General features: G+C 35.6%; 1 protein-coding gene across 1 annotated transcript in view; it reads right to left on the reverse strand.

The window, feature by feature from the left end:
- Nucleotides 1–688: 688 nt before the first annotated feature.
- The window catches only part of HOOK1 (hook microtubule tethering protein 1), a 62,945-nt gene continuing 49,660 nt past the window's right edge, over nt 689–13,973 (reverse strand). The window contains exons 17-22 of the mRNA XM_026497965.4: nt 12,679–12,713; nt 12,049–12,131; nt 11,341–11,441; nt 8,444–8,545; nt 5,996–6,064; nt 689–4,219 (exon numbers count right to left, since the gene is read on the reverse strand). Of these exons, the coding sequence (XP_026353750.1) occupies nt 4,049–4,219; nt 5,996–6,064; nt 8,444–8,545; nt 11,341–11,441; nt 12,049–12,131; nt 12,679–12,713 (561 nt within the window). The 3' untranslated portion in view covers nt 689–4,048. The remainder of the gene's footprint in view (nt 4,220–5,995; nt 6,065–8,443; nt 8,546–11,340; nt 11,442–12,048; nt 12,132–12,678; nt 12,714–13,973) is intronic.

The raw sequence follows: 13,973 nt of genomic DNA on the forward strand, positions 1-13,973 counted from the left end.
AAGCCTTTTTTCCAAAACACGTTCCAAGAACATGGAACACCTGCATTTCCTAAAAATTTCACAACTCATTTTAACAAACGTGCAGAGATTAGGAAATAAGTAGGATGCTGGCAAAAAAAAAAAAAAAATAGCTTTAAAAAAAAATTGCTTAAGAGAAATTTGGGCTGGAAGTGACAGCTGATATGACTCAATGGCAGTATCAGAGATCCAAGTGCCTTCCTTCTTGTTGTTCCACTGTCCCTGAGGGTTGCCCCTCACTACTATTCACATCTTTTCGGCCAGAACTAGGCCCCACCTAGTTACAATGGAGTCTGAGAAATAGTTACTCTCCCTGCGTCCACCCCCACATCATTGATGGCAAATGTAACAAACTAAAAATACGGCATTCTCACTAAAGGAAGAAGGGGAGAACAGATATGGAGAGATAAGTAGCAATCTCTGCCAAAGAAAACCCAGAAATATTCTGGACTTCATGATGATGCAAAATGTCTAGATTACAGTGATGAAACCAGAGACATAAAAGGGACCACCAGCAAATCACTTTTACACATCTTCTTATTCATCAAAAAATTCAAATGCAAAACAAAATTAGAAGAATTAAATTAATGCAATTATTTTTCTTTAACAAAATATTTGAAGTCCTTTATTTAAAGCAGCAAATAAACGTGCACTGGTACCCACTAAAAAATCCACTATAACTGTCAGACACAGAAATCAAGAAGTTTATTTAAAACCTTTCACAACTATTATATTGTTATTGGACAATCATTTATTTAAAATAATATCCTAAATACTTACAAAAATAAATCAAGTATTGCTTCTATTTTTCAAGTGTCAAAGTCTTTGCCATAGAAAATAGAAAGAACCTTTTATAAACTAAACGTAACATTTAAGCTACATCAAGTTTAATAACTGCACACTATTTTCTTTACTGGCTGTGCTTTACGAATTTCCAAACTACTTCTTTGCAATGTACAGGTTCACAATAGGAATGTATGCATACAACCAAACATACACATTTTTACATAGGAATGTTTCTCATTAAGTATGCATACGGAGAACCCAACACAGTACTGTGGCCTGAGAGCCGCCCCAGAGAGCCAAATGCGCCAAAATACGGAAAGAGGTGTAGATGTAGAAGCATTATCTAACATTCCAATTAGCAATCCAGTTACCAAAGATGATGACGTTTTAATGAAGGATACTCAGTTTAATGTTTCTAGATAAGACATTAATTCTTAATCTATACTAAATCATCAGTTCAATAGCCTTATTCATTGAAAAAATAGAATGAACTTCAAATATTTCTCAATACATTAAGTGATCATATGTATACACATGTTCTATTTTAAAAAGAGGAATATTAACCTTAGAGCAAATGCCCAAAATTAAAGGATCATTTCCAAATTGGTCTGTAGTTTCATCTTCTATCACTGGGACATTCAATTCCTTATCAAACAGAGAAATGCTGGATTTCTGTTCCCTGGCATATGCACTCAAGCCTCACAACACAGACATGTATAAATCATGGTTCGTGATGAATATTTATAACGCTGCACCACCCACAGGGTGTCAATCTCACTACATTAACCAGATGTGGAAAAGAATCTCACTTCTGATCAGTTCCTGAATTTCCATATGGTTAATCACATTAATACAGAACTTTACATTACTCTTGTATAAATACTTCTATATCGAACGTCTCAAATTCTACTTATCAACTAGAAAAGTGATAAATCACAAAATCCGTTTTTTCTCTATTAAAAAAAAGAATCTAATCTAGCCTTCTGTCCTAATTCAGAAATGGCATGAATTATTTAGAAATTCCAAATATAATAATTGAAAATTTATGAGCAATTGTGAAAATATTAATTTATTGAAATTGATGTTTTACAATAAATTCCAATAAAAGGGAGATTGAAGAGCTTGTAAAATCTCAATTATAACCAAGTAGTAAACACCAAAGGAGATGTCTTACATTGACCAAAATATACCAAAATGCCATAATATTTGGAAAATTTTAATTAGCATGCTAAAATATTTTCAAAGGGCTATTTCATTTTACTAAAAGTTGCAGGCAAGCACAGTCTAAGAATATACAAAAATGCCAACCAACGATATCATTGCACCAATAAAAAAAACATCAAAATCTAAGAGGTAGTCAACAGAAGTAACCCTGATGCGACAACACATCCTGGTAGCTGTTCCCTAATCTTAAGAGACCTAACTGCGGTAGGAAATTCTTGCACTGTCAGTGATTAGAAAAAATTTACTGGTAGAGAATCTACAAACCAAGTACCTAAATGAATAATACTGTAAATAGAACAATACTCATATATGCAAAGAAAGGCTGAAAATAAAATCCAGACCAGGGTCTACAGCCTGCAGGCCAAATCTGTCCTACTGCCAGTTTTTGTATAAATTGCACTGAAACACAACACCACCCATTTTGCTTATATATGTTCCTTATGGTTGCTGCTCTCACGCCTATAGCAGAGTCCAGTACTTGGGACAGCTCATATGGCTCAGGAAGCCTACAATATTTACTAAAATATTTACCGTCTGTCTCTTTACAAAAAAGTTTGCTGACCCCTGGTCCAGACATCTGCTGATAGGTAAGCAGTTGTTGAACGACTGGAAAGATCAACAATGAACGTCACAACCTAAGGTATTCAACTCTACGGAATGCAAACTGCTCGTTATGTCACAATTCAATTCCGTTTTGTATCTGAAATAGTTCTAACATTTTTCTCCTTTTTATTTTTGCTGTCAAACATCAAAGAGTATTTCCAAGTTACTATAAAAAGGTTTAGTACAGCACTGGCCAACAGAACTTTTTGCAATGAAGGATATTTTTCATATCTGCACTTTCTTAATACTGTAGCCACCAGCCACACATGGCTGTTGAGCATCTGGAAATGTGGCTGATGTGACCAAGGAACTGAACTTTTCATCTTAATTAATTTTATTGAAATTGCCACACGTGGCTTGTGGCTACAATACTGGACAGCACAGATTTAACTCAACTAAAGTTCTAAAGCGTGACTCTTAAAAACGGCTCCCAAAATTAGAAAACAACACCACTGAAAAGAAGAGCTGTGGACAGAAGTGGACTGACTACCATGAACTTAGTCCCGGAGAGATTCCTTAATTCGTAAACAAAAATCAAACGGATTCTAGACTGTTTCCTCACTGCACCATCTCCTTGCAATGCACGGAAAAAACTATTCTAGCATATTTTTCCACAACAGCCCTGATAATTTTATGCTTAAAAGCAGTAATTATAATCATCATATTAAAACAGGTGTGGACGTTTCACACAAATGATACTTTTTGCCTTGCTTTCCACTAGAAAAATCACCTTTTATAAAAGTCCGTTCACTCCATACCGTCAGCATGTCAACCACGCTGTACAGAAGCCTTGTTTAGAGCTGGTACAGAGAAGAACTACGAAGTCTCCTGAATCTGCAAAATCTCCAACTAGTCACTTTTACTATGGCAGAAGAGATTGCAGAAGTCCAATCTTCCAAATGTTATATCTTCCATTACGTGATAAAATAGACCCATCTGATGACAGATTTGAGGATAGAGGTAAAACCTTATATATATATATCAAGTCAAAAAATATAACTCTTGTATAGTTCTCCACGTACCTACCTCAAGACTATTATTATGTGGACCAAAACAAATATGGATATATTTTTAAATTACTTATTACTGATTACACATTGTAAATTAACCAACTTACTGGTACAAGTGAAGACACTCAACTAAAATATACCAAGTCAACATGAGATTGTAACACTCTCAGAAGACAAACGTTTGAGGTGTGTGCCTAATTACATCTACCAATTACTCAAATGTGCTCCCTTAGAGAAACAGCTAATTCTATATTTTGTTTCCAAAGTCAGCTGACAAAATTAATTTTATGCATACTGATTTTTAAATCGTTGATATCCGCCATCATAAATTTCTTTTTCAACCTGGCAGTTAACTGAAGGACACAAAATATTTTAAGGGCACTTCTGTTTATGTTTTCTTTTGTAGTTTAATCAGGTGTTGTAGCAGGAACTTTAACAGAGAGATTTCTTCTGGTGTTGGTGATGTGCCGCTGCTGTGCTAGGAAAGACCGCGCGGGAGTACACGCACCAGTGTCTTTGCAAGCACCACCGCCGCTCACAAGTCTAGATTCCATCCCCAGTTTCTGGAATGCTAGACTCTGAACAAAAATAAGCAAACAAATAATAAGACTATTTAGAGTTTGTAAAATGCTTTTCACATATATTAAGTCATTTAATCCCCCAAATTCTACAAAGCTGTCGTTTTCCTCATTTTATAGAGAAAGTAAAGGGTTCGGAAGCTAATTAATCTGTACATCATCGTGTTAGCAAGGAAGAGGAAACAAAAGCATAAAATCCAGTTTCTCTCTTTTAACCTACTGAATTTGAAATCATTAAAAACAGTAGCTTAAGATAATATTCTAAAGTTAAGCTTAACTATAACAATAAAAAAAAGGTTCCAAAGTAAATCTTTGTGTTTGGGCCTTCACTCTACCCACTATAAGCACTACAGAAAAACTTAGATCAATGGTTCTCAAACGTGGTCCCCAAGTTATCATTCGCACCACTGGGAATTTGTTAAAAATGCAAGTTCAACTTGTAGATTCTTCCGAGACCTACTAAATCAGAAGTTCTGCAGATGAGTCCAATGACTTGTGTTTTAACCTATATTCTGATGCATGCCAAAATTTGAGAACCATCATAATTTAAATTCACTATCGTCTATCTACATAAAAATACATAACAAATTACTGCAATTGTGGATGTTGGGTTTCTTGGTACGAGAAATCATTACTTTTTCTCACTAGACCACATAACAGAATTCTACTAAGCTTAGAACCATGAGTAACTAGTGTAATACACAGAATACAGTAAATGCTCAAAAGACATGGGTAGAAAATGAATAAAGAATGTGTTATTTGGCTCTAATATCTTTAATAACTTATGTATCAAGAGGCTACAGAGGAACAAAGAAAATAATACACAGTTCCCGTTCTTAACTAGGTCCTGGTCATGACTGACTCATGAGGGAAGGTTCCGGGGAACATTTCACATATAATTTCCTTCGAGGCCTTGCTAAATTAAGCCAGATTTTACCAAATAGAGAAGAGAAGGAAAGAGCACAGACAAAAAGTACAGGGCATAAAAGAGCAGGCATATTTGAAGAAGGACAACCAGTTCTATGTGGTAAAGCACAGGGTTCACACATGGACAGAGTCCATAAACCGATATTCTCTCATATAAACAAGCAGCAGCTAAAGTAGACAATGGCTGAGTTACTCTCTCTGTGGATTAAAATAACCCAAAAGAACCAAAGACACCATGAAATGCTTGAAAACATCTTGCCGATAGTAAGGATGACAAAATAAAATACACTTCAAATAATTTCACACTACTCTCTCCTTGTTAAGACAGACAGTTACTGAAGAGTATTCCTGATTAAAAAAAAACAACAACACAGTGACAGACACACTTAAGAGGCTTTACGGGATGTTAAAATAGATGGTGAGTACTAGAAGCACTTAATTTTGCATTGCACAGATATTCCTACTTCTACAGAAACCCATTATAAAGCACAAATTAAATATTTTCACTCAAATAAGATAATTTTTGAAATATTTATGAACTGTTGCAGGTGTGCTTCGTGTGTATCAACTAAAGGATGAGGAGTCACAAAATCAATTTAGTGATTCTGAGAAGGTCAAAATCAACCAAAAACATTAAACTGAAATATACAATTCTAAGTATGATCAACGTTAAAAAAGAGAGAGAGAGAGAATCTATGACAGGAGATAGCTGAGTACAACTTCTATTCAGTTATGTAGGTAAACATGTACAGGTACTGATTCGTGGTATAAAATATATTTCCTCCTATGGTTCATGGTCAAAATGTTTGATAAACACAACAGCCAATCACTGGCTGAACATCAACTCACCTTATTGTACCAGGCAGAAACAATGAGTTTTTCTTCATAATCACGGAATTTTGCTACTTTACATTCACTCTGGAAAAAGATACAAGGACTATCAAGATCCCATAGATAAACCCAAACTACCAAAAATGGAATCACGTTTTCACTGTGCTCATTTAGAGAATTTTAAAAAAATGTACTGTGCGGTATAAAGCAGTCAGAATCGGAACAGAATCAGGAGAATGCACGCACGGTGCCTTTAAGAAAGAATAAGACCATGACTAGTAGATATTTTATTTCAGAAGTTTTACTGGGAGAACAGATGTTCAACACCAACAACAAACAAGAAACCAGTGATTCTCAAGCTACTGTCCCCTACGTCCAGAGAAGAAAGAAACCGGCTTAGAGGACAAAACAGAGCTAAACCTACGGAGTCAAACCAAGGAGAAAGAGGATATAGTAGAACATATCCCAGAAAACCCTTTAAAATCTCTATAAAGCTTAACACAAATTTTTATCTATTAATTCCTGGTGATGTGTATACTAGATGGCCTGTGGCCATATTTGCACGCTACCCTAGATATCCATTTCTTAATTCCTCAAATATAGCAAATTTTGTAATTTCATTGAGCTCCAGATACAGCTGATTCATATAAAAAGTTACAAACTAAACCATTTGAATGTTCCCACAGCCAGATGCTCACGATACAAAAAGCATACAAGAAATGAGGGAGGCAAGAGGGCCTTTATCTGGCTCACATCCACTCCAGACAAAGACTCCCCAAGAGGGATGGCAGATAAAATACCCACTGCTATTTACATTACTTTTCATTTACCTTACATTTGTGCTTCTTACAGTATATGCACAGAAAAATACGTGTCAACTAAAGGCCCATCTGCTGTGATGTAACTCAGGTTTCTCCTCAAAGCCCTACAGTCCGAGGTGTCCTTCTGTCATTCTACTTGGCAGGGAGCCGCATTTCAAGCATCAGTAATGATGCACATTCTCATTGGGTTCCACTGGGAAGTGAGTAATCAGTACGACTTAGAGGTCAGGGATTTTTCAGTCCTAGTCTCATTATTTGACCAATGAGGAGACCGAGGACCAGAGAGGAGAGGTGATGACTTTAAGAGAATTTACCAATAAAGCAGTCACCCTGGCCTCCGATTTCTGTGACATTTAACGCTGGGAGCACAGAGATATCAGATACAGCCTCTGCCCTCAAAACACTCTGACACACACCAAAAAGAAGAACAACGCTACGGTAGGGCGAAATCCTGAGTTCAAAATACATGGAAATGGTTGCGGAGAGATAACCAACTCTGCCTAAGGAATGCACGAAAGCTGGATGGAGGAAGAGACATGTAAGTTGGACCCTGTAGAATGAACAGTGTTTCTTCAGAGAGATACCTCTATTCAGTGCTTTTTACAGCCCCTGACATGGCCTGGACAAGCACTTAGGCAGTGCACATAAGGCTGGTGTGCGCTCTGAATGTCCAGTCTTTAGACAAAATGTTGCCACTGCAGTCCATATCTACCGGCTCAGAAATAACATGAAGAAAACGGTAAGTGAATATAACTTGTTTCTCTGAAATACAACATTCCTAATTGATTTAAAAAGAACCCTACTATCAATTATGAAAATTTCAAGGCTATAGTCTATAGAACTCATCATGCCTCTGCAATTGCACATACATTATTATAAGGAAGTACATACGGACCTGAAGAATAGTATCACATCTCAACGTAGTATTAAAAATAGTTTTGTAAAACACTTTGCAAAGGAAACTACAACATGCCCAATTATAAAATCTATAAACACACAATTCCAGACTAACATACTTAACCCAGATAGTAGAAATGATATCATCATTAGCACAGAAATAACTTCTAAAATTTAAAGACTCAGCTAATTAATGAGAAGATGTCATCCCTAACATAGCTGTGCATGATTAATAACCAAGACTGCCACTTTAGTGCAAGGGCTTACTGGATTCTGTGAGCACTTTCTTCCCCCAGGAATTGCAACTAAGGAGTTTACTTAGGTTCAAGTGAGGAATAGGGAGAAGAAAAGAGAAAGAAAATCTGGTTAACTGAGTACGGTACCTTTTTTAAAAGGTGAGTTTCGTTTCTTCTTTCTTTCGTTTATATTTCCTGAATGAACTCTAATCCACATAATTTTAAAAGGAGCTAATACTGTATCAGAACTCTGTTAGACACTGAGGGCCACCCACATGCCTGGCTGTTGTGGGGAAGAGAGAACACAGTACAGTACATACGCTCGCAGAGACCGATCGCGCGGGCTAGGAAGACTGTAATGAACCCAGAGCACGAAAACGTGACGTCTCTAACTTCTGACCCCAACCAACCTCTTGTGAGACTTGATCATTTACGGCAGGTATATGACAGCAATTAATAACCAGGGTCACACAGAGTAATTAAAAGGAGATGTGTGAATACGAAAATTTTACCTCCAGAATCTCAATTCTTCTCTCCTTCTCTGCCAACTGCTTTCTAAGGAGCATTATTTCAGCTGATGCTGGATTTAATTTGGGATCTAAAGTTTTTATTACCTGTTTAAGAAAAAAAAAATTTTACATTTACTTTATCTGATTTATCAAGTACTGAAATATAAGAACATCGTCCCTAGTATCTCTGTAAATAAAGTGGAAAATTCTCCAGAAAGTAAAATTATCCAGGTAATAACTATGGCTTATTGAGCAATTAAATTTGACTAACAAAAACCGCATTCTATAAAGGGACTGTGGTAACAAAGTTCAGTACAAAAATGGAAAGATCCCTCTCCCAAAATAAAATTTCCCTTCTCTAGAATGGCTTGGTACTCAGACGTAATTTAGTCTTATTAAGCTTTGGGAACTAAGGTCTTAAAATAACACTTTCCATATTTATATGACTTGAGTTTGTTTTAATTAAAATGAATTTGATAATTATATGGGAACTTACTGATTGTACAAAGTAAGCAACAAAAAAATTCATAGCAACAATTTTTTTTACTACCATTATCTAGTTAAATGTAATTCAGTATAAAAGATCACTTTAATAGAAATTGGTGATTTTGTCTGCAAACCAGAGAGTGGCTCAATCACATTTATGGGAATTATGAAAAGTTAGGTAAAAGATACCCAGTCAGAATGCTGTTTGGAGACTCGACCAGACAATGCAGCCAGCCGTATAACAAGAAATTAACTCAGAAATATCAGGTGTAAATCAGGAGCAAAAACAAATTTCCAATAATAAGGTCATCTGTATGATACAATCACAAATCTACTAACAAAGATTTAAAATGATCTGAAGAGTTAGGAAGATCTCACCTCTATTTATAGAGGTAGAGGAAAAAGAATAAAAGGTAATATGCTAAACATTCCTGAGGTTTGTTCAAAACAATTTGGTGAGCGCCAAACGTGGCAGGCACCGACAGGGGATACAGGACACGCGGTACCTGCCCTCATGGAGTTCACCTTATAAAAGCAGAGTTTAAATCACAATTTAATTACAAAGACATATCATAATTTGGTACCTCTAAGTGATAAAAAGTATGACTGTGACTTTTCTATATTTTCTAAATTTTCTATCATGGGCATTATGTTACTATAATTAATTTCCCTCCAAATAACATAAAGGTAAAAAAAATGAAATCATATTTATTATACAAGCAATTGTTTTTTTAAATGATAGTGCTCGATGATGACAAGAATATGGTATTCATTGTCAGTGCTTTGTCTATTTAGCTGCAATCCTTTTAGAATATCATTTAGGAGTACGTATCAAGCATCTTATTAAAATTCTCTTACCCTTTGACCTAGAACTTCCATTTGACCCATTAACCTAGGAACAAGGCTAAGATAATAAACCAAAATAAGGGGCAAGCTTTCTGTTTAAATATGTTGCCTATAGTCTTATTTCTAGAAGCAAGAAGGAAAAAGAAATGGAAATGAACTATTTCCAACACCAGAATGATGATAACTAAGTCAATTATGATATACCCCACTCAACTGAATATCATACAGCTGTTCTTTTATTTTGCAAAGTCTGCTCCATAAGTGTCTGTCCTGTTTACTGCTGTATTCCCAGTGCCTAGTATAATAGGTGCTCAATAATTATTAAATTACATTTACATAACATGAGGAAACTATTATTTTAACTTTTAAAATGTGTTTTAACTTTTAAAATCACATGTGCTATGATCATACAAATTGTGTGTTTGTGTGTGTGTGTGGTCTGTATTATGGTCAGCAATCGCGGAGACAATATACATTGAAAAAAATGCTCTGTTGAGAAAATACACCAAAAAGTTAATCGCAGTTATCCCTGAGAACCTTCCTATGTTTTACATTTTCTACTAAAAGCATTTACACTTTTGTAGTTGAGAGAAGCTGGCCTGTGGCAGACTGACTGCATATGTTTACCAGGGCTCTCTAGATGGTGGGTGGAGCTGTGTGCCTGAGTTATGCCCACTGAAATGAGGGTGAAAGGGGTTCACGGCTCCTAGGCCTGCCCCATCACGAGTCTCCTCCAGTACAGTCTAGGCTGGCCTCCCTCGTCTACCAGCTGACTAGCTCGCGTGAGCCTGGGAATGCCACGCTCAAGAAGGCAAAGCCTTGTCTGCTGGGGGCTCTGGCAGGTTGCACGGAGCAGAGCCCTTCCCCCACTGAAAGATGGGCTTCCTGTGATCAAGAAGTAACTTCCACCTATTAAGCCCTGAGATCTTGAGATTTATCTGTTGCTGCAGGTACTACTTACAACTTAATAAATATAAAACGTAAACATAAAGAGAACAGACATATTAGCAGCATTTTAAAGCTTCATCATATAATCCTCTTTTATTCAATAACTAGAAATAAGTATATTAACATTCTCTAAGAGAGAATACTTATAATTAATTAGGAAAATATACAGCATTCATGGAAATTAAAGATTTTATGAGAATAGTACATACAGATATTTAAGTTTGAAATAAGAAAAAAGAAAAATTAGTCTGGTAAACATCAGAATAGTGCTTACTTGTCTAATCTAGACTGAATGCTAAAACAATTTTAAACAAGTCTGAAGAGCTCAATTTTCACAAAAGGCAAATGTTCACTTTAAGAGCTAAAGGTTCCACACTTCCTAACAGTCATCTCCCCTAATGGGGTCACTTCAGTCTCCGCTGAAACTGTCCCAAGAAAGCCCTGTGTTTATTTTACCTGATGCTGATGAGTGAGAGGGAGAGAGCATGAGAACTGACCCGCAAGGCAGGGGAGAGGGAGAAAAGTGATGTGACACGGAGAGGAGGAACAGTCCCCTGGTGGGACTGGCCTAATCACAACCTGAGTCAGAAGACCTGGGCTTCGAAAGATCAATCACTCACATTTCTTGCTTTCTCCAAGTACATTTTATATCTCTCCTCCATCGCTTTCATATCTTCATCTTTCTTCTGAAGAGCAGCTTCAAGTTCATTGATCTTTTGTGCTGTTATTGAAAAGGAAATGAAACATGACCAATTTAAAATACTCCACACAAAAATTGTATTTGTCATATTTTTTTCTAAAGACTGATAAGAGAACTTAAAAGAGAAATGTTTATTTCTTCTTTGTAATAAATTCTTATTTAAAACTTTTGAACTACAACCAATATGATCATTTCATATTATTTTTTCTTAAAAAATATCTATAATTTGCTTTATCCAGCTTTTTTTCTCCTTTCTCTCAAATGTTTCAATGAGAAAATACACTTTACAATGTAATCACAACCATCATAAGAATATAAAGCATTCCTTCTACACAATGTTTAAAGCTTACTTTGATTATACATTATTTTATTTACATTTCCATAGTATTAACTCTATTTTACAATGTTTGATACTCCTATATATCAATCAGTTCATTTTATTAGATTTTTTTTTGCTTTAAGATTAGATAATTTATTAATTACTTAAATCACTAGAAAATTATCATGGTTCTTATTTGCAATGTATGTATTTATGGAGTGTCCAGAAACATACACAGTTCTTGCATCCTTCAACTAAAAAGGGCAAGTCCTTAGACGTAGTCTAATCCAGGTCTTTACAAATACCTACCATTCTGGTTTACATCTGGCTGAAGATCTTCAATGAGTTCTTGTTTCTTCTGTAATTCTTCCTGGACCTCAGTTAGTTTTTCCCTAAGTAGTGGAAAGAGCATGGAGTTTTGGAAGCAAACAGACCTAAGAAGGAACACTGATTTCTGCCACATAACATTTGTGGACTGAGGGCAAATCACTTCCTGATCCTGAATCTCCTCACCGGTGAAATAGGAGTCATACCTGCCAAATATTATAGGGGCTGCTGGGAGAAGGTAAACTGCCTGTACATGATGGGTGCTAAAAATGTTAATTTTTTCCCCTTGCCATCCTTGCTTCCTAAGAAAGTCAAAGGAAATATTTTATTGGTTAAACATCCCACATCTCCACATAGTCAAGTTGTGACAGTTGTCTGCTTTGTAAACTCTTCAAATGACATTAGTGATTGAAAAATGTAGGATCTGGGATCACTGGCAGGCGGGCTCAACATCTTAGAACATTTTTCTTTTCACTTCTTGGTAGCAGTGGTGAACATTCAACTGCCATCAGGGGATTTTTCTTAGAAACAAAATCAGAAAAGGATACTAACTTTAGAAGTTTTTAAAACCCTTCCCCTCTCATATTTGAAATGAAATATCAGTTTACTTACATATGAGCTTCCAACTTCTGCTTTAGTTTGCTGGACTATAAAAATTAAAAAAAGTTGCTGTAAGATAACTATTGTGACAAAGACAAATTTTCCAGACATCAAAATCTCTTTACCTCCTTTTGAAGTATGTAATTTAAAATTATAAATGTTTAAAAAATTTGTATTTCTAATAACATACTTGTAAAAACATAAAATTTTAGGTATTTTTTACTTCAAAGGGAAAGGAAAGGAGGTTAAGAAATGAAAGAAGGATGAGTACAATAGTAAAAAGAATAATGCTTCATATTTCTGAATACCATGAAAATAAAATTTAAATTTGAAGAAAAATAGCAAATGCAAGCTGAATGTGATATACTGAGGAGTATCAAACATTTAAAAATCATTATTTAAAATATAAATTTGAAGATTTTAGGCCTTTAATGAAGAACAGACTTAAATAATTATCTTTATAATAAAGCTTTATCATTACAAATGCAAGCACTTTAATATTAACATCAAAACGAAGCAAGTCGATTTTGTTAAAAAGTAAAATTTAAAACATAAACTTCCTCTTTAAAAAGCAGGAGTTTAAACCGCAATACTGGTTCAAGATCATCTACTGAATAAATGAAGGGTTTAAAATAAATAATCTGAAATATAACTCAGACACTAATACATTTTAAAAAGAGAAAATAAAATCTTTAAAAATACTGCAATCCAAAAATGTACTCCCCCAGATAGAATCCCCAAAGTATTCCCTAATGTGGATTAGAAAAATATTTGTATTAGAGAGGTTACAATACCGTATATATGCACATACGAGATGCCGCCATGCATGAGACGATTTCTATTTTCCAAGCCCCCAGGGAAAAAAGAGAAAATCATATAAAGCATATAAAAGACAGAGAGGAAACCCAACCCTTTCAGTCTTCTTTCTCATCTCTACTTACTCTTCATAGCTCTCTCCCCCGTCAACACAGACAGAACCACCTCCCATTGTGCCTACCCAGTATCTAACGTACACTGAGCCCTATCCTTTTGTTGTTGTTTTAATTAAATGCCTTCCTCCCTTCACTGTTACTTCTTTTCCCCTCTGCATACAGAGACCCAGCCACAGCACACTTCTAGGTATATTCAGATTTGGGCCGTTTGGTCTCTGCTGAGTCCTCTTATCTGTCCCCTACAGTGTTTGCCTTCAAAAGCCCATTAGAAATGGTGAGGCCGTAAGTCTGCTTGCAAGGAGGGAAGAAATAAGGGGTGACTGATGTCTTCAAAACTGCATTAAAGTTTCTGTCCTTTGGAGGTTGGTATGATCC

Source organism: Ursus arctos, unplaced genomic scaffold (genome assembly GCF_023065955.2).
Source record: "Ursus arctos isolate Adak ecotype North America unplaced genomic scaffold, UrsArc2.0 scaffold_12, whole genome shotgun sequence".
Taxonomy (NCBI): domain Eukaryota; kingdom Metazoa; phylum Chordata; class Mammalia; order Carnivora; family Ursidae; genus Ursus; species Ursus arctos.